At 48.9% G+C, this 27,998-nt stretch overlaps 1 protein-coding gene across 1 annotated transcript; it reads right to left on the bottom strand.

Annotated features, from left to right (window-relative positions):
* Positions 1-5: 5 nt before the first annotated feature.
* Wdr91 (WD repeat domain 91) lies at positions 6-27,992 on the bottom strand. The gene is made up of 15 exons (XM_055602114.1): positions 27,822-27,992; positions 26,463-26,642; positions 25,495-25,701; positions 24,004-24,087; positions 22,834-22,964; positions 21,758-21,923; positions 15,002-15,160; positions 11,397-11,584; positions 10,534-10,684; positions 8,537-8,631; positions 8,234-8,396; positions 5,128-5,236; positions 4,439-4,551; positions 2,964-3,161; positions 6-494 (listed from the first exon to the last, which is right to left on the bottom strand). Exons 1-15 carry the CDS (start codon positions 27,942-27,944, stop codon positions 330-332), a joined length of 2,232 nt encoding a protein of 743 aa, XP_055458089.1. The 5' UTR covers positions 27,945-27,992; the 3' UTR covers positions 6-329.
* Positions 27,993-27,998: the final 6 nt, after the last annotated feature.

Here is a 27,998-nt window from a genome sequence, read left to right as displayed (position 1 = left end):
TTGACTCTCATTTTTCCCCTTTAAAAATGAAAAATGATTATATACAAAAAACTGTCGATTCCTTTTGGTCTGTGAACATCTTAGCACTCGTCCTGTGCTCTGTGGCATGCTGTGCTCCAGCCACGATTCAGGTCTCCAGGAAGCATATGCAGCCCGCTCCGTATCTACTCCAGGAACTGCATCTGGATGGCTGGGCTCCCTCGCTGGTCTTTCCCTGGAGAGCCACAGCCCTGGCAGTGCGGAGCGAGAAGCGCTGTCCTGGTCTTCCCTGTTGCATCTTTCTTCCGTCAGGGACAATTCTGTTTCCACCTCACACTCCAGGCAGGACATCAGAGCTTATGGGCCAGGAGGGTCGTCAGCTTGATCTTGCCATCCATGGAGGCCGTGAGGCACGTCCCACAGTCCATGGCAGTGCTCCAGTCCACGGTGACCACAGGGGCCCGGTGGCCGCCCAGGCTCAGACAGCTCTCCAGAACTTTCTCATCACTGCCCAGCTGCCAAAGGACAGGACAACAGCATCAGCAGACATCACTCACAAACAGTCGCTCTTCATGCACTTTTAGTATCCAAAAGCTGCCTTGAGCCTGAGAGTGGCCGCCCAGCCACACACCCACCTTCCTGGAAAGCCTGGTTATACCTTTAATTTCCTGACTGCAGTCGGACCACCCTGTGTGGAAATCAATCCCTAAGATGCTTTTCAAAGGACGGCATTTCCTCTGCTGCCTTGACCTAGCTATGCAAGCGTTCCTGCATCTACTCTGCTATTACAGCAGCACCTGAAGCAACTGGCTAACTCTAGGCTGAGCCCCTACTCATTCGCTTGAGGCACACTTCTCACTGTGGGCTTGCAAACTTTGGGAGGGTAGGACCTCCGTGACCGGCTGCGTCAGCCCAAATGGGGCCTGGCCCTGTGTGTGAACAAGGCTGCCCTCCAGGGCCACATCTCCATCTCACTGTGCGCATGTGTGAAGGGCCAGATGTTAACAGACACTGGGAAACAGAAACAAGATGACTGACTGCTAGCCACACCACTCTATATGACACCCGAGTGAGTGGCAGTGGTCGGCCTTCATGAAGAGATCCCTGTAAAAGCCACCAGTTAAGTTATTTATAGGTTGTAAAGATGGAATCTGAAGTTTAGTAGACTTCCTACGTAGCTGAACCATTAATGGCATTTAAAAGATTACACAGGAAGATCTGCGAACCCATCACCTGATTATGGAGCGAGCCTGACTGTGCATCACATAAACTGATAGGGCCAAAGGCTGTATGATTTAAAATAAAATGCATATACAACCATTCCTCCATACAGATAGCAAAGAACAGCTACCCCAAAAGTCATGTAAGACAAGCCTTAAAGGGGGAGAACTAGGCTTGGAACCTGTGGTGTGTTCCAGTATCTTGAAGGGGAGGCCCACACGAGAGCATGCAGTTAACCTTTGAAGGGAGGCTGGGAACACAGCTCTGCAGAAAGAGGAGCCTTCCTGGTGGCAAGCCCAGGTCTCAGCGAGCAGGCATCAAGTCAGTGTGAAGCTCCTCGCTGCCCATCTCAGCCCCACTCAGCCCCCACGCAGAGTCCATCACTGGCTTCTGCCCATCCTGGGACCCAAGGCCTGTCCTCATCCATGTTTCCAACCCCTTCGCATTCTAGCCCACAGACTGGAGCCTCCCTCTAGGCCTTCCTGAGAACTCAGTGTCTGTCACCTACTTTCAGTGCTGCTACCTTGTGCATGAACCACAGGAGAACACAGATCACATGGCCTATCTCCTTGGTCCACTCTGCACTACAGGGGTGCCAGGCCTAGCACACAACTGCCAATCAAAACCCATGATGCTGACTGGTGAGCAGTGGTATCAAGAGATACTGAGAGGACACAGTAGAGGACCCCCTCAGTCTCAGAGACAAAACACCATCAGCAGAGAAACACCAGTGAGCACTGAAGATAGGGACCCACAGCAGACATGTGGCCTTGGGCCTTGTCATTCATCCATTGGACAATACTAGTAAAAAGGACTTATAGCAGCTTCATCAATTGTACAAAACCCCACAGTGAGCAATTCTGACTTGAGAGGTTTTGTTTGTTTGTTTAATGTATAAACAGGAACAAAAACAAGCTGGACAAGCTGGCAAGAAGGCTCACTAGATAAATAAATTTGCTGCCAACACTGAGGACTTGAGTTCAGTCCCCAGGAATCACGTGGTGGAAGGAGAGGACTGACTCCTACAGGCTGTCTTCTGACCTACACGCACATACATGTACCTACACATAAAGACAGATAGTTAGGTAGATAGATGATAGATAAATAGATGGATGGATGGAGGGATGGATGGATGGAGGGAGGGATGGATAGAATGCATTTGTTAAGGAGGTGGCTAAGTGGTTAAGGGCACTTGTTACTCTTGCCAAGGACTCAAATTTAACTCCTAGTCCCAATGTAGGGTTGTTAACAACCACTTGTAACTCTAATTTCATGGGATCTGACACTTTCTTCTTGGTACCACCACACACGTGCATAAATACATACAGGACACAAATACACACATGAATAAAAAGAAAATAAATCCTTAGACAACTTGTATCCTCGCTTGACAAAGGACAGCTTCAAATTTCTGTCTACATGTGGACTTTGAAGTACTTGACCCATAAAATAACCTATTCAAAATCAGTCATGAAAGTGATGCCGTGCCCTATTGAATGTCGTCATTAGTATGTGCTATTCCCAAGAACAAGACAAGAAAAGGGCAGAAGCTTATCAGATGCAGGGCGCAGGGCACTCAGCTACCCAGGACACATGGCTACACTCAGCTATGCAGGGCGCAGGGCACAGGGCACTCAGCTATGCAGGACACATGGCTACACTTGACTACGCAGGGCGCAGGGCACAGGGCCACACTTAGCTTGGTCGGCCACGCTACCTCCAGAGAGAAACCCCTGCCCAGCAGCACTATGCCACTCAGTTACCTTGTAGATGATGCCCCCTGTGGCAGAGCATGTGAGCATGTAGTTGCCTTCTGAGTCGAAAGCGAAGAGCCGGCCCCTGGGAACTTGAACCTGCTTGTAGCCGCTGTAGCCAGACAGGATGAAGGGCCCGGTGGCATCTGAAGGGAGGCTGTACTCAGACACCTTGAGGCCACTCTTGTGGATGTTCCACTGGATGAACTGCAGATACAAAGCACGACAGGGGCTCCCTCAGCCCCACAGGCCAAGAGCCAGACCCCCTCAGAGGCCCCCACAGTGGTCACTACCTGAAGGCAGGGCCAGCACCAACCCCAGGCAGTGACTGGCTGGGGCAACTGTCTCCCTGCCCGCCCCTCTCACCAATACAATCTTCTTCAGGAAAAAAAAATCTCACATCCAGTCCTCCTCTTTCCTCAAGAGAGGGATAGGGAGAGCACTGGCTTTGCAGAACCTCCTGGTCTTTTGGGAGGCAGTGTGCGTGTGTGGTTTCGAGTCAGCTTTATCATCATCGTTATTATTTCTTGTATTATCAGAATTAGGGCCCAGCTAGAGTTTTTGGACCTTGGAACAAAGTATAGACAGGCAGATTACAAACACATTTTTAGTTTCTCAGCAGTGTCGTCAATCACGTGCTGAATGCTGTGTTCTGTGTGCAGGTTGTGATATGGACAGTCTGGTGCATATCTAAAGTCCCACTCCTGGGGGAGACTAAGGCAGGAGCATCCTGGAGCTCAGGAAGTTGAAGCCAACCTGGAAGCTACACTATAACTTAAGTAAATATATAAATAAGTCCCTACAGTTAGGTGGGGTGGCTCACCTCTGTTATACCAGCACTTAGGAGGCTGAGGCAGGATTGCCCCAAGTTTGAAGCCAGCCTGGGCTACAGAGAAAGATATGATCTGATAAACAAAAAATAAATATTGGTTTTATAGCCACCACTTGCAGTGGCGAACAGTATCAGTATAAAATCCCACGGGTTCAGGAGGGTATATGAGACACCTAGGTTTTGTCCTACTTCTGCCTAACCTCAACTTCCGTCCAAGGCCACTGTCATTCCCACTTCATAACACACCCTTCCACAGAGGAAATCCACAAAGGGCATTGTCTCGTACTGTTTTAGGAGGTGGGGGTTTCCTTCTTACTGTTTTGGACTCTGCTCAGGCCTCTTTCCAAGTAGGATGCTGACTCCAGCCCCTCAGCAAACCCCATGCTTTGTCTTGTGACCATGACCAACCACACTCACTCAACATCTTCCCCCAAACATCTTCCATCTATGGTGAGATGAGTCAGTTTTGCCACGAGCAGGAAGAAGGATATGGAACACCCTCCTCTACAAGAACAGCCAATTCCTACTGAACTGCTTTGAGACAGACTTCTACGCATTCTTATTTCACTGAAGATAAAGTGGAGGCAGCAAGAAGTGCAAGGCACCAGAGCTCACATCGGTCCAGCCGCTGCTAACTGCTGCCGCCACCCACCTTGCCATCCTCGCCCACGCTGTACACAGCGTTCTCATCACAGCTGAAGTCCACGGAGTAGACCTCCCCGCAGTGGGCCTTCCAGCTCATGGCGCATTCGTGCTGCTGCATGTCTGAAAGAGGAAGATGTGGGAACGCCTTCGCGTACAGCGGGAACCCCTCACCCCCATAACAGCTGCCCTACAGGCCAGGGGCCTCCTGGACCAGAAAGTGCTGGCCCTGCCAAGGCCACCTGCCTCTAAGCAGCCAGCCTCCTGCCTGGGTCAAAGGGAGGATTGGGGATCTTTGGGAACAGCTGGAGTTCACCTGGCTCTATATCTAGGAAGAAAGGAGTCCTTCCTACCAGACCTCTATAACTGCCCCAGGGCACCTTGGAAATCTACTGCATAGGCGTTCTTATCCCATTTTAGAGCCTAGGCCTGTCTCCCTGGGGACCGAGAACAAGCCACCTCACAGCAAGTGAATAGGCACTGTTCTGTGACTGTTTACACCCCACACAGCTAACAAGGACTCAGGGCAAAAGACCAATGAGCCCTGCCCCTCCCATGTCTACAGTAAGCACATACCAGTGACCACTGTGGAAGTTCTGAGAACCAACGTCAAGCTCTAGAACATGCATTTGAACTGGGCTTTGGCAATGGCTGGGTCTTTGAGGAGGGGACAGGAACTGCCACAGCACACTTACGCACCAAAGAGCCGGATGACACCGTCAGCTGCCCCTGTGACCAGCAGGTTCCCATTATGGTTGAAGGCTGTGCAGTTGATGGCAATGGGCTCTGGGTCCAGTGAGAACTGAAGCTGTGAATACGAACAGAAGCACTGTTATCAGTCTAGTGCAATGCAGACCCGCACGGAACCCCCTGCCATGGCCTGCTTCTGAAAATGTGATCTGAGTATCTGCCAAAGCACACTGACCGACGTGCTCTTCTGAGGGGTGCTATCATTGGGCCTGTAGACACTCTAGTTTCTGCACTGAGGTTATAATCCATGCCAGAGCAGTGAGCAGTAACCCATATCTCAGCAGCCCGTGCTTTCTTTCCTCAAGGGGACTCCAAGCTAAGTCTTACTGAACACTCATGTTGCCAGCAGGAACTAACAGTCCATGATTACCTTTCACTACAGGCAACAGAGGATACACACATCCCAAAGCTGCTCCATCCCTTCCTATGGAGCCCGTATCTCAACAGGACCTAACAAAGCCAGAAGACGTAAGTAAGGTCTACCAAGTAAATAATCCGATGATAATGAGGAACACCATTTCCAACAATATGGAACCCTCCTGGGACTAAAACCACGAGGCCGATGTTAGATGATGTCATTCACACACAGGCACGGTAGTGAGCTGTAAATAAAGAGGTCCTCTAAGACCAAAGACAAGGGGAGGGCAAGAGCCTGTGGACTAGTGAACCCAATCGACATAGAATGCTCAGAGCTTGAAGCTCAAAGTGAAAGGTCTGGACAAGTCCAGTGTTAAAAATTTTCCACACACTGCTAATACTCCAAAGAGCAATATTCCTTGGTGCAAGAATGAACTGGAACTTCATAGAAAGTGCTAAGAAAATGCACCTCTCTGCCAAGCATAACCACAGGCTGGTGTGGATTTATAACCAAATTGACAACCCCTGTATAGTCTAAGAATAGATTTCAAAGTTGTTAGTTGTTGGGAGAGACCCCGGGCACCTAGCAGAAGTGAAAGCAAATCTTTTCCAGAGAAATGCACTCCCCCCCCCCCCCCCACAGAGAGGCCTGTATCTCCAAGGTTGAAGGGCCAGAAACGAGACTCTGAAGTAGAAATTACGGGACATAGGAAGATAAGGGGAGAGGAGAGGCATCCTCGGAAACAGCAGGAAGGAACCAGATGAGAGGTAAACTCCAGAGCTCTCAACAAGTTTAGCAAAAAGCCAGAGAGTGAAGGCAAAAGAGAAGATTGTAGCATGACCAGGCTGGGGTGTAAGGATGGCGCTGCACTCCTGGAAATGAGAAACAGGACCTGAAATCAATGTCCCCACAGGCTAATGAGAGGCCTGGGGACAGTGGGAAGGACCTGCGCTCTGTTAAAGCTGAGGAAATGATGTCATGAAGAAATGAAAGAAGAGTCCTAAGAATTATCAAATTGGTGTTCCAGAAGGCAAAAAAGAACCACAGAAATGTTAACACTTGAAAGATATGACTAAAAGTTGTCCAGAATGGAACAAAGACACAAATCCTCCCTGCACTCTGCCCAAAGTTTGGCTGAGTTTCAGCATCTCCTTCCATACCCTGCTGGGTAGAAGCTTTCAGAGGTCCCCTGTGGAAGGCTCCTGTCCTGTTCTCTGTCTTCTACTTCCGATGTCTATCCTGTTTGCCTTTCTGAATGAGGTTTTAGCTTCTTCCCTAGGGTCCTCCGTGTTGTTTAGCTTCTTTAGGACTATAGATTTTAGTATGTTTATTTTATATTATAGTGCTAAGATCTACTTATAAGTGAGAATATACTGTGTGTCTTTCTGTTTCTGGGTTACCTCACTCAGGATGATATTGTCTAGTTCCATCCATTTGCCTGCAAATTTCATGATTTCCTTGTTTTAATTGCTGAGTAGTATTTCATTGTGTAAATGTACAATTTCTATATCCATTCTTCAGTTGGGGGACTTCTAGGTTGTTTCCTGACTCTGGCTATTATGAATAAAGCTGCTATGAACATAGCTGAAAAAATGTCCTCATTGTATGGTTGAGTATCTTTCGGATATATGCCCATGAGTGTTATAGCTGGATCTTGAGGCAGCACTATTCCTAATTTTCTAAGAAAGCGCCAGATTGATTTCCAAAGCAATTGTACACGGTTATATTTCCACCCGCAGTGGAGGAGGGTTCGCCTTTCTCTACAACCTCTCCAGCATGTGTCATCCATTGAGTTTTTGATCTTAGCCATTCTGATGGGTGTGAGGGGGAGTCTCAGGGTCATTTTGATTTGCATTTCCTGGATGACAAAGGACAGTAAGCATTTCTTCAAGTGTTTCTCTGCCATTTGATATTCTTCTGTTGAGAATCTTATGGAAGAGGGGAGAAAGAAAGACCTGGAGGGGATAGGCCCTCCACAAGGAGACCAACAGGGCCAAAAAACCTAGGCCCTGGGGACCTGCAGAGACAAATATTCCAACCAAGGACCATGAATGGAAAGGACCTAGACCCCCTGCTCAGATGAAGCCCATAGGCTGCTCAGTTTCCAAGTGGGCTGTCTCTGACATGAACTCAGTGGCTGGTTCTTTGATCACCTCTCCCTTGAGAGTGCAGCCTTGCCAGGCAACAGAGGAAGATGATGCAGCCAGCCCTGATGAGACCTGATAGGCTAGGGTCAGAAAGAAGGGGAGGAGGACCTCCCCTATCAGTGGACTAGGGGAGGGGTTTGGGGGAAAAGAGGGAGGACGAGTGGGATTGGGAGGAGATGAGGAAGGGGGCTACAGCTGGGATACAAAGTGAATAAATTGTAATAAATAACAATAATAAAGAAAAATTTTAAAAAGAAAATAGGGGGAGAAGAAGGAGGGTGGGTGAGACCAGAGCCCTCCCTCTCCTAGAGCCTGAGCTGCCCAGCCTGTTGGTGGTTCTGGGCAACCTGAGTCAACTTTAGTGCTTATAATCTGCCCAAATGGGGCGTGCTACTCTTGAACACTTGAAACCTAGAAATGGTCTCAGAAATAAAACCCCCCAGGCCAAAGCATTAAAGGGAGAAAAGACTCATCAGAAACACGGGAGGGTGGGTGGAGGGCCCTCCAGACGGTGCGCCCAGACGCGGGGGACCCGCGGCAGGCCTTGTACCTGCTGCTTCATGGTTTTGGTGTCCCACAGCAGCAACCTGCCAGGAACCTGGTTCATGCCTTTGCTGCCGATATCCGGGGAGTCCGCCTGGGAGGTGAGGCTCGGAGCTGCGGCTGAACAGACGAAAGAGGCCCCATTGGGGCTGCAGGCAAGAGACAGGATTCTGCAAGATACACAGGTCGGGGTCAGACAACTGCCACCACAGGTGAGGCACACTGAGGTGAACCCCACTCCGGGAGGTGGAGCCCACAAAGCGACCGCGGCAGCCTGGGGCCTTCCAGTGCAAAGGGAGGCTCCGCTCACCTGGGCATGTCATCGTTGATGTTGATCTCACACAGGTTCTTCTTGGCTTCTGTATCGTAAAGACGCACAGTCCCCACACCACTGCCCAGCAGGAGCTGGAACAAGAAGAGACCGCAGGCTAAGGAGGGAGGACAGCACAAGGGTCAGGGAGGATTCCACGGTGAGAGAGGCCAGGCCCACTCCCATATGGTCTGAAGCTGGGCAGACTGCAGGGGTAAGCTCCTTATCCACCTTCCCAGGCAGCCAGGGGGACTCTGGCTGCAGCGGACCTCACTTAAATAAAATGCCATGAAGAGGGGCTAGAGAGATGGCTTAGTTATAAGAGCACTGGCTGCTCTTCCAGAGACCCAGGTTCCATTCCCATCACCTAGAGAGTATCTTACAACCATCTAAAACCTCAGTCCCAGGGGATCTGATGCCCTCTTCTGCCTCCTGGGGCACCAGACACATATGTAGTACTTAGATATACGTGCAGATAAAACATAAAATAAAGATTAAATTTTCTTTTCTCTCTCTCTCTCTCTCTCATTCTTTTTTTTTTTGGGGGGGGGGGAGCAGTATTCAAGACAGGGTTTTTCTGTGTAGCCTTGGCTGTCCTGGAATTTGATCTGTAGACCAGGCTGGCCTGGAATTCAAGAGATCCAACTGTCTCTGCTTCCCCAGGGCTAGGATCGCCAAGCTGATTTTTTTTTTTTTAATGTATTCTGATGTGAAAGGGGTAGGATACTGTTGAGGTGGGATTAAGCAGAAGGTTACTAGACCACAGATGTGTGTGTGTGCCTGAGTGTGTGTGTCATCATCTTCCCAGTAGATGAATGATGGGTTCAAAGTGAATACAGTCTCTCTCTCTCTCTCTTGAGAGTTGTAAAATCAAACTTTGCCCCTAATTCCCTTCATGGTTTTCTTTCTTCATGGAATCTTTCCCTCTGACATGAGCTCCCAACATGACATAGCTTGGGAGCCTTCACCAGAACTGAACAGATGCTAGAACCATGTTCTTGAGCCTACAGAATCGTGGGTTAGATAAATTTCCTTTCTTCATAAAACAACCTGTATCAAGTATGTTGTTATTGCAACAAAAAACAGACTTCTACAGTATCTGCAGAAGAGGAGGAACACTCAAAACTATGATCTTTCCTCCTTCCTTGCAGCTTTAAATCCCAGCTGTTCTAACTCTTCCTTCTCGCTCCTACTTTCTCTACCCTTCTGTAGACATGGCCCTGGTTAGTCTTGGGCCTGCGGTGACTGTTCTATTTGCCTTTGCAGGGACAGCTCTGCCTCTGATTCCATCAAGGCCTCCAGAAGTATATATATATATAGTGGGTTCTCCCTGCCTGTGGGATCTTAAGACTCATTTGGGTAAAAATTTGGAAGAAAATAAGAAAAATGAATGCCAGGGCAGCTCAGGTCTGAGGTATCCTGAGGAATATAAGCTAGGTGATGGCCTCTGCACCCACTTGGCAAGTAGGCACCAGCTCAGAGAAAGCCCTGAGATGAGCACCTTCCTTCCTGTTTTCTGGAAAAATCAGTACCTGTCTCTTGGGCTATAAGCAATCGATTTAACTCCTTAACTATGAATCCTATATCAAAAAGAAAGTCCAGTGGAAATATGAACAATGGGCCACTCCTGAACAATTGTGGGAACCACAATCTAGAGCACTGACCTCTCAGCAATGTAAGCTGCGGCTCTTTGGACCGGGACGGGCAGGTGTCATCAAGAGAAGAGTGTGTACTAATATGTACCAGCGGGGGATGGGAAGCCAGGGTCTCCTGAGACAGACCAGCACACAGGATAAAGTCTTCCACAATCTCCAGGAGTAACTTCATTGCCACCCCAGGTAGGCGCCTGCTGGGCCAGGCCAAGATATACAGTCCTGGCCCCCGTGATGGAGCTTGAGGAGGAGACTCAGCTTACCTCCTCAGCTGGGCCTGTCAAGAGCCTGAGAACTTCTAAACTTGGAGCACAGAACAAGCCTTGCATGCAAAGTGTCACTTACCAGCCTGTCTCGCTTGGTGGCCCACTCCAGAGAGAGCAGTGGTGACTTAGAAATAGAGGAAGCTTTGGTCTGCATGATGGGGTTGAAGGACCACACCTTGATGACCCCATCTATGTCTAAGCTGGCAACTCTCCGACCAGAGCAGTCCACTCTGTGACAGGACAAAGTGGGTGTTAGTGTCCTGGCCTTGTCCTCACTGTCCAAGAGTGATACCATCACTTTCCCAATGTATTAAAAATAATGCTCAAGGCCTGCCCTGAAAGAATACATGTAGAATCGTTCATGGCTCATCTTTTAGACAAAGTAAAGCCTGGTGAGCTGACTTAGATATCTGGAGCCCACGTAAATGTGGAAGGCCCAATTCCCAAGAGTTGCCCTTTGGCCTCTATACACATGTGTACATTTATACACACAATGAGCACACATACACACAACAAGAAATACATAAATAAACAGACAAATGGAATAGCAATGCACGCTGTGCCATGGGAGGCTGCGCAGTGAACTCGAGATGAAGTGCCTTCAGGGCACTTGCCTTCGGAGATCTGAGCTTCCCCCTTAGGCTCCAGCTCAATCCAAAGGCCAAGCACAGTTCAGGAAACAGGAAGCTGCCTACACTTCCAGGCATACTCCCTCAGGGGTTGGCCTTCAAGGCCATGCTTTTGCTATGTTTAAATATAAACTTACACATGGTAAAAAATTCCACGCACATACTAACATAAAGCAAATAAAACTCAGTGGTTTGAGGGAGAGTACTACAACAGCAGCATCCAATAGCCCTCTATGACCCTTTCAGGGAAGCTTCCTGCCACCAACATTCTCACACACTGTCTAGAATCCGCGACCCCAACTCCCGGGCCCACCTGCAGTGCATGATGGATGAATGGTGCTCCCCATACTCCTCCTGGCTCAGCACTATGAAGGGCTGCTCGGAGTGGCCTCCCTCAGAGCCTGCTGTGGACACCCGGGCCAGCGACTCTACTGGCCCTATGTGGAGCTCCGGGCAGGGCTCAGCCTCTGGGCCACTGCCTTCCGGCTTCTTCTCTGTACACTGTGACCAGCAAAGCAGGGACATGTCAGCTTAGAAAGGGTCCCCTCCACCACAAGAGCATACTAGACTATGGGTGGTCATGGCCACAGGTCAGCTCTGAGCTTGAGAGTGGTGCACAGTTCCCCTGGAAGAGTAGGGTGCCAGCTTCCTGGAGACTGCAATCCCCTCCCAGGCCCTGGTTGGGGAGAAGGCTAGGCTTGTCCTCTCTGACGGGACTGGGGATGGCTGTGTTTGGATGCAGAACAAACAAACGGTAATGTCCCAGTTAGATTTACTGTTGCTGTGATGAAACACCATGACCAAAGCAAGTTAAAGAGGTTTTATTTGGCTTATGCTTCCACATCACTTTTCAATAGATGGAAGTCTGGACAAGCAGCACAGGAACCTGGAGGCAGAAGCTGATGCAGAGGTCATGGAGGGGTGCTTGCTCTTCAGGGCTTGTTCAGCCTGCTCTCTTATAAAATCTAGGACCACCAGCCCAGGGATGGCACCACCCATAATGGGCTGGGCCCTCCTACATTAATCACAGATTAAGAAAACTGCCCTACAGCAGTGGTTCTCAACCCACAGGAGTCACATATCAGAAATGAAAATTCATGAAGTAACAACAAAATAATTTTGTGGTTGGGGTCACCACGGCGTGAAGAACTGTCTTAGAGTTGCAGCATCAGGAAGGTGGAGAACCACAGCTCTACAGGCTTGCCCATGGCCCCATCTTATAGAAGCATTCTTTTCAGCTTCCCTCTTCTCAGGTGACCGTGGCTCATGTCAAACTGTCATAAAAGCAGGCAGCACAACTGAGCCCTTGTCAGTTTGATACACAAACACATCGCTGATAAGCCACAACCTTTCCTTTCTTGTTCATCCCCGAGATCACACATTAAGCCATCACAATATAAAACATTTCATAAACTTGGAAAGTCCACAGCCTTACAAATTCAAACACTTCCAAAGTTGTCTCTTTAAGGATAGCTAGTCTCTTTTAAAATCCAAAGTCCTGTAAAACTACAAGTTCCTTTTTTTTTCTTTCTTTTTTTTTTTTAGTTTAAAGTCTTTCAACTGAACTCCTGTAAAAATAAAAACAAATTAAATACTTTCTTACTTCAAGAGGCAAGAACCAGGGCACAGTCATCAGACTCTGAACAAAGCAAAACCGAACTCCAACAGTGTAAATAACTCAGTGTCTAACGTGTGGGATTCACTCATGATCTTCTGGGCTCCTCCAAGAGGCTTCTGTGGCTCCGTCCTCGGCAGCACACTCAGCTTGTCTTCTAAGCTCTGGCTGGCTCCACTCCCCGCTGCTGCTCATCTTGGTGGGCATCCAAGGCACTGGCATCTCCAAATTGCTGGGGTCTCTGCTGCCACTGGGCTGCACTTTCCCCAATCGCCTCTCATAGGCTCTCTTCATGGTGCCAAGCCTCAACTTCTCCACATGACCCCTTCAATCCTGGGCCTTCAACTGCTACTGAAGCTGCACTTTCACCAATAGTCTCTCCTGGACTCTCACAGGGCCAAACCTCAGTTGCTCTCCATAACCCCTTCACGCCTTCAAAACCAGTACCACCTGGGTGACTCTTACACTGCCAAGTTCAGCTGGCCACCAAGACGAGGTACAACCTTGGCCACCTCTGGAGAGTTAGCTTCTGTATGCTGACTCTCAGGGAACACTTCCCAGAAGATTTCACCTCAGTGATGCTGGTCTCTTTTTAATCACCATTAATTCCTCAGCTCCATCTGACCAGCATCAATTGTCCCAGTAAAGCAAAGGTTTCACTTAAATGGTGCTGGTCTCTTGTAAGTCGCCACTGATTCTGACCCGACACCACAAAATATTAATTCAAAATTGCAAATATGCAATGGCTCTAATAGTCTTTAAATAACTCTCAAATTTCCCTCTGAATCATCACAAGCCAGGCCTCCATTGTCTGCACTTATCTCAACATTTATTTCTCCCAAGCTCCCACAGAACAGTATTGAACCCTCAATGGATCTTCTAGCCCAAAGTTCCAAAGTCCTTCCACAATTCTCTCAAAACCAATTTCACTGTTCAGCATCAAAGGAAGTCAGGACAGGAACTCAAACAGGGTAGGAACCTGGAGGCAAGAGCTGAATTGGAGGCCATGGAGGAGTCCCATTTATGGCTTGTTCCCCTTGGCCTGCTTCCTTATAGAACCCAGGGTCACCAGCCCAGGGTGGCACCACCTACAATGGGCTGGGCCCCTCTCCCATCAATCACTAATTTAAAAAAATGTCCTACAGACTTGCCTACAGCCCAATATTACAGAGGCATTTTCTCAAAGGAGGTATCTTCCTGGCTGATGACCTAGCTTGTGTCACGCTGACAGAATCCAGCACAAGGAGGGAAGGAGACAAGTTTACTGGGCGTTGGCCATGGGCCAGCCTCGTGCTGAGTGGCTCACGGCTAACCGTAACTTACTTCCAGATGGTGTCAGTACCACCCCGCTTACAGCTGTGGGCACTGGACCGAGGAGAAGGTATGCCCCTTCCCGGAGAGCACCGGCTGGCAGAGGGAATAACACGGAGTGACCTAGACCTGTCAAAACCTGGCCCTGACAGTGCACCCATGACAGTCTATCCTCCTGATCCGGGGACCAAGAAAACCGCGGCCAGTGGCCCGGCATGAAGACAGGCCTAAAAACCTCAGCGACAGTCCAGCACCCACCTCCCTGTGGCGCCGAGTCTCCTTTCCACAATCCCTCAGTGCTCACTGGACACAGCCAAGAGCTGCCGCGCACTGGTCACCCGGAGGCCCTGATACCCTTCCAGCTACCCCTCAGGGTAACAACACCCTAACAGAGGAGCCGCAGAAGCTCGGGGACTGCCATAGCACTCCAAAAGCAGCCGGAACTCTCCAGAACATCCCAGTGTGTGCTCCCCACCACCTAGTGGTGGAACACTAGGCTGCTAGCAATAGGGCCCAACAGGGAGAAAGTGTCCAGGAGATGAGCCAGTAAGTCACTGGGGCTTTAGGCAGAAACAGCTGGCAGCATCAGGAAGAACAGATGCTCTCTCACATTCCCAGGGCAAGGGGCCCTGTCTCCAGGACTCCCAACAGGGAAGATACGGCTATAGTGAGCAAGTACATGTCTGTCAGCACAACAGCCACACACCAGGGACTGCAGGGGAAGCCGAAGGAAGAACTGCTGTGGGACATCGCGTCAGACTCTGAGGAGATCAAGTCTCAGGTGCTGTGCCATGCTGACACACACAGGTCAGCATGGGAAGGACTGGTATGTGGGGTCCCCAGAACTTACAGAGACCTTGCTGGCTCCACTTGAGGAGAAAAGCAGGCAAAACAACCCAACTACCATGGCGTGATAACAACCAACCAGAGCAGGCCCTGCTTGACAGCAGAACTCAGGAGCCCAGAGGATCAGCAGCCCGGGCACCCTATACCTGGGAGGAGGAGGTAGAGAGCAGCTCCCTCCTCTCCTTCCCGTGGTCCTGCAGCCGCCGTTGTCGCTGATGTGTCCAGCTGGCCTCCCCAGAAACTGGCCCGCTCGGAAGGCTCTTGCCATCCTTGGCCCCAGGCACTGGGTCCTTTCCCTTGGTAGCCTAGAGGATGAGAAGTGGGCCGTGAAAAGTCTCTTTCAGGCTGTCCAGGCAGTAACTGCACCAGGAAGGACGCAAATTCAAGGGAGCAACTGCTCTCCTCACCAGCCCCCAGAAAAGGCCCTCCCAGGCTGGCCTGGGCAGGAGGCTCAACCAAGGCAGGCCTCCAGACTGAGCTCCTCCTTGCTCAGTCACCTGCTGGCCTCAGCCTGCACTCCTATCTGGACAGAGGCAGAGATAAGCCCTTTGAGCCAACAGAAACAATCAACTTTTGTTACAGTGAAGGACCCCAATTCTTACTAGCAGGGCAGGTCCTACACAGGGTAACAGCAGCATTTATATGTTACAGCATTTGGACAAGATTAAGTAGACACACACACACACACACACACACACACACACACAAACACACACACCAGCCAATCTCCTCTACAGTGAAAAAGAAACACAATACAGTCTGCTGTTTGGGGTTGCCCACAGGACTAACCTGGCAACTGTGAACACACAGTAAAATGGGCCGGGGTGGGGTCCCAGAGCACTTGCCCAGCAGTTGTGTTCAATATCAAAAACAGCAAAATAGAACAAACAAAAAACCCAGGGCCACTAAATCATTTGGTTTGAAAATGACTAAAGTACCAGACCTAAAACAGAACTACCTCAAAACTCAAGGGTCTCTGTGTCAGATAAATTAGAAAGGAAAGAAAATTTTCTGACTTTCTTCCACACCAAGAGTGTTAAGGTTCAAATCCATGGCAAAGGGATGGATCTAGAAACCTCCATCTACCCAAGACAGCCCATCCCTTTCCAAACGCAGCAGGAGGTGAAGAAACTCTTAGCTGCAAGTGCTGATGCAGGAAAATATCCTGGAGTGCAAACTCTCACAATACAATCTACCATTCTCCTATTTACTGACCCGGAGGGCAAGGAGTAACGCCCAAAAGCTGTCCCCTGACCTCCACACCTGTGCTGCAATACGGGTACACACATGTCTGTCAGTTGTCTGTCTGTCATCTCTCTTACACGCATGCGTGCATGCACACACTCGTGCAGACACATTGTGCACACACACACACACACACACACACACACACACACACGCACATGTTTTAATCTGCACTGGGATCCCACTGTATACACATCATGCTGGCAACAGTTCCAAGGCTGGCACCAGAAGCTGCTGACGAGGCTGTGGAGAACCTCTCGTCCATTCCTGATGGGAATACAAAATGAGAAAACCCAAAAGGAGATGGTAGGGAAGAGTTTTTCATGCTCTCCTTCCAGCTGGCCAGTGAGGTGGAAAGTGGGTAAGAACAAAGAGGCTAAGACGTAAGCGAAGGGGAGCCACAGCACAGTGAAAGGTCTTCCGAAATGCTGGCTCAGAGTTTCTGTATGGACAGGGAGCTAGGGGGATGGAAGATGCTGGGAGAACTGTGTATTCACTAGATGAAGGCACCTGCCTATAGGAGAGTTTCCCTCAAGGCAGCACTCTGCCTAATGACAACTACACAAATGAGTGCAGGTCTGCTGGCTAGATGAGGCTGCAGGAGCAGTGACTGTCCACAAGGACAGTTCTGACACTAGCCACTCCCATCCTACCACAGGCCGAGTGCTCCTCACCAACCACGTAAGACCAAAACCATTGGGTTTCATTTTTTCAGGTTTTAACATCTTTGCATACATACTGTGAAATATCTTGGGAATGTGACCCACATCTAAACATAAAACGCATTTATGCTTCATATACTTCTCAGACATACAGCATAAAGGTATATAATATACCTTTATATTATTATATATTACATATCATAATATGTAATACTATTATATAATGATAAACATCTTAATATATCAATTATACATATCACCTGTATATATAAAATTTTATACAATAGTTTTAAAGAGCTGCTAATTTAGTGATAGGGTGCTGGCCTGTGCACAGCCCTAGATTTAGACCCTAGCCTGGAAAACAAATAAAACAAAAACAAACAAATAAACAAACCCACCCTAGATACTCTGGCTCCCACATTCCCTGGGAAGACCCAGAGAGATGGTGGCCAGAGGATAAAAGCAGTGTCGTCACACAAGCCTGATGACCTGAGTTAAATCCCCAGAACCCACGGTGGAAGGGGACAACTGGTTCCTGCAAATTGACCCCTGACCTCTACACATGTGCCATGGTGTGTGTTCATGTGCATAGGTACACACGATAAGAATAATAACAACGATAATAATTTTTTTATCTTTAAAAAGAAAAAAACAGCAGGAAATAAAAAGGGGCCTTCCCTCACCTGTCAGGAGGGCAGCGGCAGCGGCATCTTACCACGCTGGGGCCCCAAAACTTCTAGTGTCCAAAATAAAAACATAAATGGGTATTAACAATGGGCATACAGTAAAGTCAGAGAGGCCTTTCAACAAAGGAGATTGATTCCAAGAGAGCCACGGGCCTAAGTGTGGCCTCTCAGCCGCTGCCGAGGAAGGGCAGACAACATCCTTCAGCTCTACCTGAGGGGTTCATGAGATAGCAATACGGCAGGCATCTGTGGAAAGCAGCTGTCCATGAAGCACCTCAGTAAGCAGGCAAGTGTGTGCTTGGCTATACATGTGCACAACTCTTTTAAAAAAATGTTTTCTGTGACGTAATTCATCAGTGGAGGGTTTAAGGACAAACCTCATAAAGATTCTAACTAGTGTTGGGGCTGGAGAGATGGCTCAGTGGTTAATAGCACTGGCTACTCCGGCAGGTTCCCAGCACCCACATGGAGCCTCCCAACTGTCTGTAATTCTAGTCCTGGGGTAGCCAACACCCTCTTCTGGCCTCTGCAGGTACCCTAGGACCATATGTGTTGCACACATATACATGCCAGCAAACACACACAAAATAAAAATAGACCTTTAAAACAATCCTAACAAGTGGGCTCATACAGCATTTAAATGGCCTAAATAATATCCAGCCATAATCTGCATGGCTCCCAACAGTTCAGGAGAGGTGTCTACAGCCTGTGTTTTGTTATGTGCTCTTTCTGGAGACAGAAACACAGTAACTTACTTGTCAATGCCTGGGCAGACACAGGATTCCAAAATTCTTCCTAGAGAGCCGTCCAGCTTTGGTGGGAAATGGGTCCCACCTGAAGGCCAAGGCCATCCTGAAGGCAGGACCTCATAAAGTATAAACTATAGATGGGCACCTTTCCCGTCCGGCCCAGCTCCCTGGGCACAGGCCCAAGCCAGAGCCCTTATCACTGCTGTCTCAGCGAGGCGGAGGTAATTTGCAGAGGCTGTAGGTGCTTTGCTTTGTGACAGATGATTAAGGGCTATCTCTCAGTAATGAGGTAATTCCCAGCTGCACCCTGGGGCTCACTCAGTGGGTGGGAAAGGTCCAAAAGAATCGCTCCAGGGAAGGATGCAGCAGAGTGGAAGCCCCTAAAGCCAGCTGTTATTGACCTGACCTGTTGGCTCTTGCTGTTTCAGATCCTGAGAGACCTTGGGGGCTGTGGTTTTACAGTTATCCCCCTCTCTCCCAACTCTGCCTCTGATGTCTACTGAAAGCCCGGAGAGTGTTCACAATGGTGTGAAGCCAGATGTGATGGCTCTGCCCTTTAATGGCAACACTTGGAAGGCTGAAGCAGGAGGACTGTGAGAGTTTGGGACCTGACTGAGCTATACAGTATGGGACCCTATCTCAATAATAATAATAATGATAATAACAACAGCAGCAGCAGCAACAATAACAATAATTCTACAAACATTTCCATAACTGTGGCCATAATTTCAATGACCTATCACAAGGAGGCAAAATGCTGTGAATAAAATTTACAATGCCATATGTAATTAATATGTAAATTAGGAAGGTCTAATAATTTTATATGTTGCTCATTTAACAATAAAATACCATTTACATTTTCTATGTGTTCATCCTTTAACAGCCTAAAAGGAAGATGAATTCTGTGGTGGCCATACTGGGAAAAGATTGAGGCTGACATGCGCTGGCCAAGCAAGCTAGTGTAGGGCCCGTGTCAGTGCCCACAGGAACATGCTACCATGTCACAGGACGTGCCCCTGCTGCATACCGCATTAGATGCTGGTGAGAGAGAACTCTACCACACTATCTAGACATCAGCTATGACAAAGAGACAGACATTATAAAGTCTCCCAGAGTGAGGAGCCCATGTGAGGGATGTCAAGCCATGGCAACAGGAGTAAACAGAGGTGGGGTAGCTCGGTGGAAAGACCGAAGGGCTGTTCTACACAAGAAGCTCCATTCTGTGCACCTGGGAGGGCAAGCCAAGGTCATCAAAGGTCAGCTAAAGGGCCTTTATGAAGAGACACACAAACGCTCCTTGGACAACAGTGAGGGAGAGCCATGTCACAGGAACTGATGCGTAGGAAAGGGGAGGGGTATCTTTGGAATCTACTTCCAGCTCTAACATTCTGTTGTTCCCTTGAGCCTCAAATCTACTAGTTACCACTAGAATTGAAACAAACGCTAAGCTAAGGAATCTACCATGGGCTGAAAAAGAAATGAGGATGCCGGGACTTGGTGCAGCAGGTAAAGTGCCTGCATCGTGAGCATGAGTAAGGGCCTGAGGCTAGCCCCCACACCCACGCTGAGCTCCAGGCGCAACAGGAGACACTACTCAAAACATCAGAGAGACAGAGAAAAAGACGTTCAGTGTCACTTGCTGTCCTCCGTATGTGCACACACGCGCGCACACACACACACACACACACACACACGTACACATACACTGCAAGAGACACATTCAGAGAAAAAGTTAAAAACACTTCCTTAATTCCTTTTCCCCCCAGAACGTAGTCAGCTGTGGTCGCTATTAAGGATCTGGAAAGTATGCAGTGACTCAGCTTTGGCTCGGTTGTATTTTAGAGGCAAGCTAACAGATGCTTCCCCTCACCTCTGATATACACTGCACACAAAAAATACACATCAAAAGTGTGGCCAGACTTATCCAAAGCAGCCTTTCAACCGAGTGAAGCTGCATTTCATGAGACTCAACGCTCCACCCACCATCTTTCAAGCTTCTAAAAGGCTGCTTGGCGAGAAAGACGCAGAAAGCCAACAGTAGAGCAGTCTTAGCCTCCTTCTAAAAGACCTGAAGTTGTACTGCTCAGATGTGAACTTTCAGAAAAGCAATTGCAGTGGTAGCCTGGACTGATCTCTGCCTGTCTCCACCCTCACGGATGCCCAGGTGACAGTCCCACAGCACGGTGTGATTCCTGGGACCTCCAGGAAGGAGCCCAGCTGGTACTAAAGCGTACGGCTTGGCCTCTGCTGGGCATGGCTGATACCAAGGGCACTCCTGTCGGCTCAGCTGTCCCTCCTAGGGAGTCCGCGCTACTAATTACCCCAAGCGGACTGAGGAGGGTTTGAATGTTCTGAGTAGGGAACCGTGAGCCAGAAGTAAAAAGAAAGTCTCCTGAGTCCTCACTCCCAGGGTGCTGCCCAGTGTCTCCAGCTAAACAATTCTAACTCAGACACTGTCCTGTGGCAGTCTGCTGCAGAGCCCTGGCATCCTGGGCACAAGCAGCCATCTAAACTGGTCCGTCATTTACACTCAAGGGTGGTGGAGGAGGAAGGAACAGGCTGACAACCGGTCTTTTCAGTAACTTGTCAAACACATGAAAAGAGAAAGCAGTAAGGTCTAAAACTCTGAGTCCAGTAAGCTTGCAGACACTTCGGGTATGCTATGAAGGGGCTCTACTGAGCCACATCCCCACTAGGCATCTCCAAAAGGGGTGAATTCTGACAGACTCTGCCAGGACGGCCCCTCCGTGGAGGACAACCCCTCAGTGGGATTCCTGGCTGCTCTGGACATAAGTTGGCATCAAAGGCCTCTCACTATGTAACACAAAAGTAAAGAATGAAAGAAGTCCTTCACAAAATCAGCAAACACCAATGTTTGAGGGAGAGACACACACTTAATTTACTGCTAGGCCAAACACTCACTTGTATCACTCAAAATTCCAAATTCCAAATTCCAAAACCATCAGAATTCACACTGGAGCTACCTACATACTCAAAACTTCCTGTGAGCTCCCAGGAAATCTTGAGCAGAGGAAAGGAAGCCTGCTCCCTGCTGCCATCCGACACTTCACTAGTGGAGTGTGGCAGATTTGGAGTTGTCGCAGAGGCACAGGGTTGCTGGAGGACAAAGCTGCTTGGGGCTGGGAAGCCGAGAGGGAGGGTCTGAGGTTCAGCATATCCACTGTCAGCATAGCTGTACACTCTGCCCGCCATCTCAGCCTAGGCCCTGCCCCGCCAGCCAGAGGTGACATGGGAAAGGGGTTCACTACTGGGATTTTCTGGGTTCTTTCCCCCAATTCCTCCTCTACAGTTTTATCTCTGTCCTCAGCCTGCAAAGACATCACTGGTCTATAAGGTTGTGGGGGGCATGGGAAGGTTGCAGGGAAGGGAGAAGAAAGGAAAGGGGAAATGAATTTGGGATCTCATAACACATCTAGAAATTCAGCCCTGAAAAAGAGGACCCACAAGTGCATGTGTGACAAGGGATCCTGGAGGAAGGCATGAGAATAAGCAGCCACAAGCACCCTGACAAACACTAGTAAGGCAGGGCCCACACTTACCTGACTGCTGAAGGGTTCTTTCTTGGCTGAACTCTGGGCCTGAGGAGGACCTTGGGCAGGTGACAATCTTGAAGGGCTCTTCTTACCCTGAGGCAGCAATGAGGACAGGAAACCCCCTCGAGGCGACTGGGAGAGGGAGGCGGCCCTCTGGCTGCACACTAGCGCTCTGGCCAAGAAAACACACCACAGCATTAGGGCTGGAGGGGAACCAGGGAGATCAAAGAACAGAGCTCCTGGCTGAGGTCAGTGACTTGGGCCTTAGCTAGGTGCTGAGACCTGAGCTCGGAAGGTGACATGACCCTGGCTACCATTTCCTGAGGTAAGAGCCAGGAGCTCATCTGACCCCAAAGTGAAGTCTGTGGCTGTTCTTAGACATAGGAAAGCTCAGAGCTGCCCTGCCTGCTGGCTGCTGGCTACACATGTTACTGTGTTAATCCTCATGGAGATGAGCTGGGGCGAGACAGGACAGACAACAAAGACTAAGCATGAAGAAAACTGTAGGGGAGCTCACTATGGTTGATTGCCATTTACTAGGCATTGGAATAGTTTGAGAACAAGGTTAAATAAAATATGCCACTAAAATGAACTCTGTGTGTCTCCTTTTACTTTATCCACACATCTAATAAAAACCTTCTCATTACATTTCTGATTGGCACCTGACTTCCAGCTACAGAGCTCAGACTTCTGCTTCAACTGGCTGGGGTTTTTGTAGTCACTTAAACTTCTCTCCCAGATCATCTACCTCTTTACACCCTCATCAGCTTCTCCTGGGGAAGACGCCCACCTGTGGTGACCAGTCTGCCCTCCTATGAAGCAGCTTCCTGTGACCCTGCTATCGTGGGCCCTGACACCGCTGTGCAGTTCCCCATCCCGGAAGAACCTCAGAGAATAGGGACCTTACAAACACAGATTGGAACCAGGTGTGCCAAAGCCCTCTCTGGCAATTCTGCCTCAGAAGACGGAGGGCGCCACCAGTGAGGACGTCAGCATCAGGTTCAAACCACAGAGAGATCAGAGGACAGAAGAGGACAGACAGCAGCCCTCCCTCCCACCCATAAACCCTCGAGCACACTCACAGCTCCGAGTCCCCAAGGCGGTCCATGCTGGAGACATAAGGTGGCAGTTTGTGCTGGACTACGGCCTCTTCTTCTTCCTGCTGTTGCTCTTCCTTCTTCAGCCGATGGATTTCAGCTTGCAATGCAAAAAGCTATGGAGGGGCAAGGCCCAGTTAGCCAGTGGCCTCACATGGCCCTCCCTCTCTGAGGGAGCTTCTTAGACACACCACATCCAGACCCAGCATAAAGAGCATTTCTGTCCGTCAAACAATGGGAAAATGAAAGAGCCACACCTGATGAATTAAGAAAGCCAAACACCCTTAGGTATCCATAACCACTGTGGGTTTTTTTTTTCCTTTCTATCATTTGATTTGCTTCCTTTTACTTCACTTGTTTCTTCCTGAACTCACTGAAGGGAAACCCTGCTTTGTATTTGGAATCTACAAAATGAACCTTTGAAACTTGCAGAGAAAAACATTTTTAATGATTATGGCTTTGCAGCATCTTTAGTCCTTGCCTGAAGATAACAATGCAACATCCAAGAATCTCAACACCCCAAATAGCTTACAAGCTTCCTCCTCCCAACAGTATCACTGACAGAGACTGACAAGCTGGGAGCCCCCTTGGGCAAAATGTAAAGGCAAGCACAGGCGTCCTGGACCTCTTCTTTTATCAAGGGTGTCACTGAATCAGAACTTTACCCGGCTTTTAAACAGTATGTGAGTGGCTACATAGGAAAAACACTGGGAAGATGACTGACAGCTAGAACTGGAGAGATGGCTCAGCAGTGAAGAGTGAGTGCTGCTCGAGGACCCACATCAGGTGGACCACGGGCTTATAACTCTAACTCCAAGGGATCTAACACTCTTTTCTGACCTGCATGAGCGCCTACACCCACATACCACACATATACTTTAAAACAAAAATAGATGGAAAGAGCCAAGTGTTGCAAACACACACTGCCTTTTCCTTCTTACAGGTTTGTTCTTGATGCCACAGTGCTCAGGTGACAAACCTGATTTCAAACATCGATCTCACCTCTGGTTATCACAGTTGGCACAGCCCCAGATCCCCAAGAGGATGACACACTTTCATCTGAGAACAGTTCACCTTTTCTATATTTAACCAGCTCCCCAACTGCTACCCAAAAGCAGAAGTACTTCCCAAAGAGCACGGCTGCTCAGAACAAACCTTCTGACGCAGAACCTCATTTTCTTCTTGGACCTGGTTGGTCCTCTGGCACTCAGCATCAAAGTTCAGGATCACAGGAACCGGTGTGCAGAGTTAAAGAGTAAGTTTCTTCCCATCAAGATTTCAAAGTCCTTCCCAGGCAAACATTCAAATCTAAGACACGAGGCACAGAGGACAGACCTGGCACTGTGGATAGGAGTCTCTTCCAGTCCCTGGGCCTGTTACTCCAGACCACCTCACTCTTTTGAACTAAAAAACACATGACAGTCTGCCTGGCCAGCTCTTACATAAGACATAAATCCAAACTTGGGCAATTTCCCCCGTGCCAGCAGTAAAGAGCTAATAGTCAGTGAACTTCACAGTCTAAGCTTTAGCGAGGTCCGTGCCAACACCCAGCTAAAAGCAATACTGGAAGCAGAATCCGCCACTAGGCTTCTCCCTTCTCCAGGCTGTAGCTCTCCCTGGCAAAAATTTAAATGAATAAATCACTCTGTAGATTACATAGCTCACAACCCTGAGCGCTCCTACACTCCAGCTGGTCCTTTCCAGCTGCGGCCCAGAGTTCTGATGGAAGCACAGAGCAGGCAGGGCCTGTCTTAGGGAGGCAAACTATAGCTCTGATGTGCATGACCTAGTTTGCAGGGTCATGACCTGTTTTGTACAGAAAAGAAAATAAGCAACAGGTTCCAGCTGCCCTGGAGGGCCCATGTGGTCATGCTAAGTTCTTTGTAGAGTTCTCAGGAAGAAGAGGAAGAAGGAGAAGAGAAAGGCAGATCTGGTGAAGGCTGATTCACACTTATCCACAACAGGAAGGAAAAAAACAGCAAAGGCAGGAACCTCCATCAGAAACTATCCCTCCCAGAGGTTAGACGGCTCCAGTGGGTGGGCCTCTACCACACCCACATTTATCAGGGCCTTACCAGGCAGTCCCATTTCGAATAAAACTGCCTTTTCCCCTAGATTTTCAACCTAGTAAGCGTGAACAAAGAGACATATTCTCACATCAAATCTTGGGCCTTCAATAATATAGTCGTAGGCAGTGAGCTAAAGTGTCGTTTTCTCTCCCTCTTCCTCTCCCCGGCCTCTCTCTGTCTGTCTCAAACACTAGAATACATGGTCTTAAAGCTGCTCTATACTCTGGCAAGTTGAGGCCCACTGGCAGAAAGCTGAAGCTCGAGCAGTGTTTTCATCTACCACAAACCCCCATAAACATGCACAGAGAGGGTACCCTCAAACCTAGCTGCTCCTAACCCTTGAGGTGACCAACTGAGCCAGGTATCAGCACCCAGAAGCTGCCAACTTCCCTAACCATGTATATCAGCTATTACTGACAGCACAGATGCAGAACTAAGTGTCTGGCCCCTCACATGACACATGGCAGAGAGATATGGGTATTTTGTAAAGAAATGGCTGCATCATGAGCAGTGGCCCCTGATCGCAGTCTGGGTACCTCAGACTACGGCCACAGCCACAGGCAGCAGAAAGGATATGCATGCACTGAAATAGGACGCTCAGGAAGTTGTGCAGAGAAACAATGAAAGTGTCGGCCCACTGGCGGGAAAAGTAGGTAGCGAAGGTGGGGTTGGTGTCTGGGGATGGCAAGAAGGGCAGGACGAACCAATCCTTCCACTCAGCTTGGTTCTGGAGCTCCGTGGCCTGCTTTGCAAAGAATTCCTGTGCCTTGTCATTTCTATTTGTCTGCCAAGATACAAAGGAGGGTGCAAAGGAGGGGAGAGAGACAAGTCCACAGGTTAGGTTCTTCACTCTGGCAGAGCAGGCAGCTTTTGAGTATCTCCTGGCCAGGAACAAACCAATATCTTAAACACAACATGAAGGAAATCATCACCCTTCTCTCATTTCAAAGCTGATTAATACTAAAGTTCTGGGGCTGGGAACAGTTCTGTTATGAGAGCATTTGTCTTGAAAGCAGAGAGCGCTGGGTTCGAGCCCTAGCACTGAATAAAATCAGGCATGGTGGTACTTGAAATATAGAGGCAGAAGGATCATCCTCAATTACATATCAAGTTCAAGGCCACCCTGGAATACATGAGATCCAATTTCAAAATCAAAAATAATCTGAGGCTCTAATGACAAATGCCATCCTGAAAACTACTCCCTGGTTAATGTTCAAATAATCTAAATAGGTTCCCCAAATCAGCTACATTTAATTTTGTTTTTTCCAAGACATGGTTTTTCTGTGCAGCCTTGCCTGTTCTGAAACTCACTCTGGAGACCAGGCAGTCCTGGAACTCAGAGATTCACCAGCCTCTACCTCTGGGATTAAAGGCATATCCTACCACTATCTGGCTTCGGCCACATTTTTTTTTTAATTCACAGTTTATATTTTTTAAAATGCTACACAAGTTTACATGCTTAAAACCAAAGAGACACAGAACTGGGGAAAACAAATCAAACAACAGGACACGGGAGGCAGGGAAACAGTCAAAAACAAGAAGTACCTGGATAGTGTAGACAAGATAGAAGCGGAACAGGCTGGTTTTCAGTTTGTTGATGGTAGGTCGATAGATGTCCTCCAAACGACTGAAGAGCCTTCGTTCCAGGTAGCTCCAATAATCCCGAAGAGCAGCCAAATCATACACCTGCATCAATTGTTGCAACTGGTCCACGATCTTGTCCACCTGGTAAGAGACAGCATGGTTAGCGGTGGCCAAAGAAAAAGGACATTCCCACCTCACTACAGATAATACCATTTTGCATTCTTCCTGGGGCTCCCAGATGTAAAGAAATACATACCAGTTGGCAAGCTATAAAATTTCTGAAACATGTTAACATAACACTTTAAATTATTTTCTGATGCTCGATATACGACTTGATGCTCTGGCAAGCTCAGAAATTCAGGTAAGCAAGCGCTTTGGCTCTAGTTGTTGGCTCTCCTTGACCAATTTGGCAATGTCACTTCAACTGTGCTCTTGATTGCCTCACATTGCAAAAATAAATAAGAGCAAAAGATCATGAGACAATCTCCAGGTCCTTCACCCAAGCTTCACATTTTCCAGATTCCAAGAAACAGCTCCCTTAGCCTCAGTGGTTGCTCCCTTCAGCCAAAGACAATCAAACCAGAGTAGCCAATCTGAAAAATGCTTTGGCTACCAAGGTCCATCCCACAGGACACTGCTGTTTGCAGCAGAGAGATGCTTTGCCTTGCTACCTAGTAACCGCTAACCTCCCTTGGCAGGAACCAATATCCTAAATTCCCTTCGATGCTCACTACCTCCCTCAATCCACCTGACCATGACCAACTTAACTCAGTACATACAAACACACAAATCATAAGCAAAGAAATTCCAAGGACCTTTCAGTGGAAAATTATGTCAGAGAAGTTTGTGTTTTAAAAAGTGCAGAGAGGTCTCCCTGAACTGCAAGAAGGAAAATTGCCAATGCCATTCTATACAACCCTCAAAGACCTGAACCCAGCTAGCGTTCCGGGTGCAGCCCCCTTTGCTCCCGCTGAAATAGAAAGCCAATATTTGAATATTTCTTCTGCTAGAACTCAACTCTTACAGCGTCGTAGTCACGCCGGCCAACCACTGGCCAGCACCTGCTGAGAGGCTGGAATGGAGTGAAGCCCTGGACCAGGAAGCAGGGACCTGAGTCCCGATGCTCCTGACTCACTGAGCAGCTTCAGGCAAGTCACGACCCTCTCCGGCCTCAGTTCCTCCTATGTCACCGAGGCCAGACTCGAGATGTCTACAGTCCCCTACCACGCAGTGACAGCGCCGCCCTCGCCTGGGAGGGCAGTGTTGGAGCAGGAGGCCCGCTCCCCCGAGCCGACTCGGCCGCCCCTGTGGGCCACTCACCCGGAACCCCTTCTCTTTGTCCGCTTTGATTTCGGCATCCAGCTGTCGTAGTGTGTGCGTGAAGCCACGGAAGAGCAAGTACTCCCGGACCAGCTCGTCCGTGCGCTCCACCGCCTCCGCCATCGCTGCGCGCCCGCGCGCCGCTAGGGACCCCGGGCGGCTTGGAGCGGAGGGGCG

Source organism: Psammomys obesus, unplaced genomic scaffold, assembly GCF_907164565.1.
Source record: "Psammomys obesus unplaced genomic scaffold, mPsaObe1.curated_primary_1811, whole genome shotgun sequence".
Classification (NCBI taxonomy): Eukaryota; Metazoa; Chordata; class Mammalia; order Rodentia; family Muridae; genus Psammomys; species Psammomys obesus.
The sequence above is the reverse complement of the archived record's forward strand: the minus strand, read 5'-3'. Positions and strand labels throughout refer to the sequence as shown.

What these genes read in the sequence shown, in the direction of transcription:
- Wdr91 (XM_055602114.1), bottom strand. Translation starts at nt 27,944, where the DNA reads ATGGCGGAGGCGGTGGAGCGCACGGACGAGCTGGTCCGGGAGTACTTG. An exon ending in CCACCAAGCGAGACAGGCTG is followed by an intron (nt 8,632 to 10,533) that starts GTAAGTGACACT and finishes TTCTTGTTCCAG; the next exon opens with CTCCTGCTGGGCAGTGGTGT. An exon ending in GCGTGGGCGAGGATGGCAAG is followed by an intron (nt 3,162 to 4,438) that starts GTGGGTGGCGGC and finishes TTGTATCTGCAG; the next exon opens with TTCATCCAGTGGAACATCCA.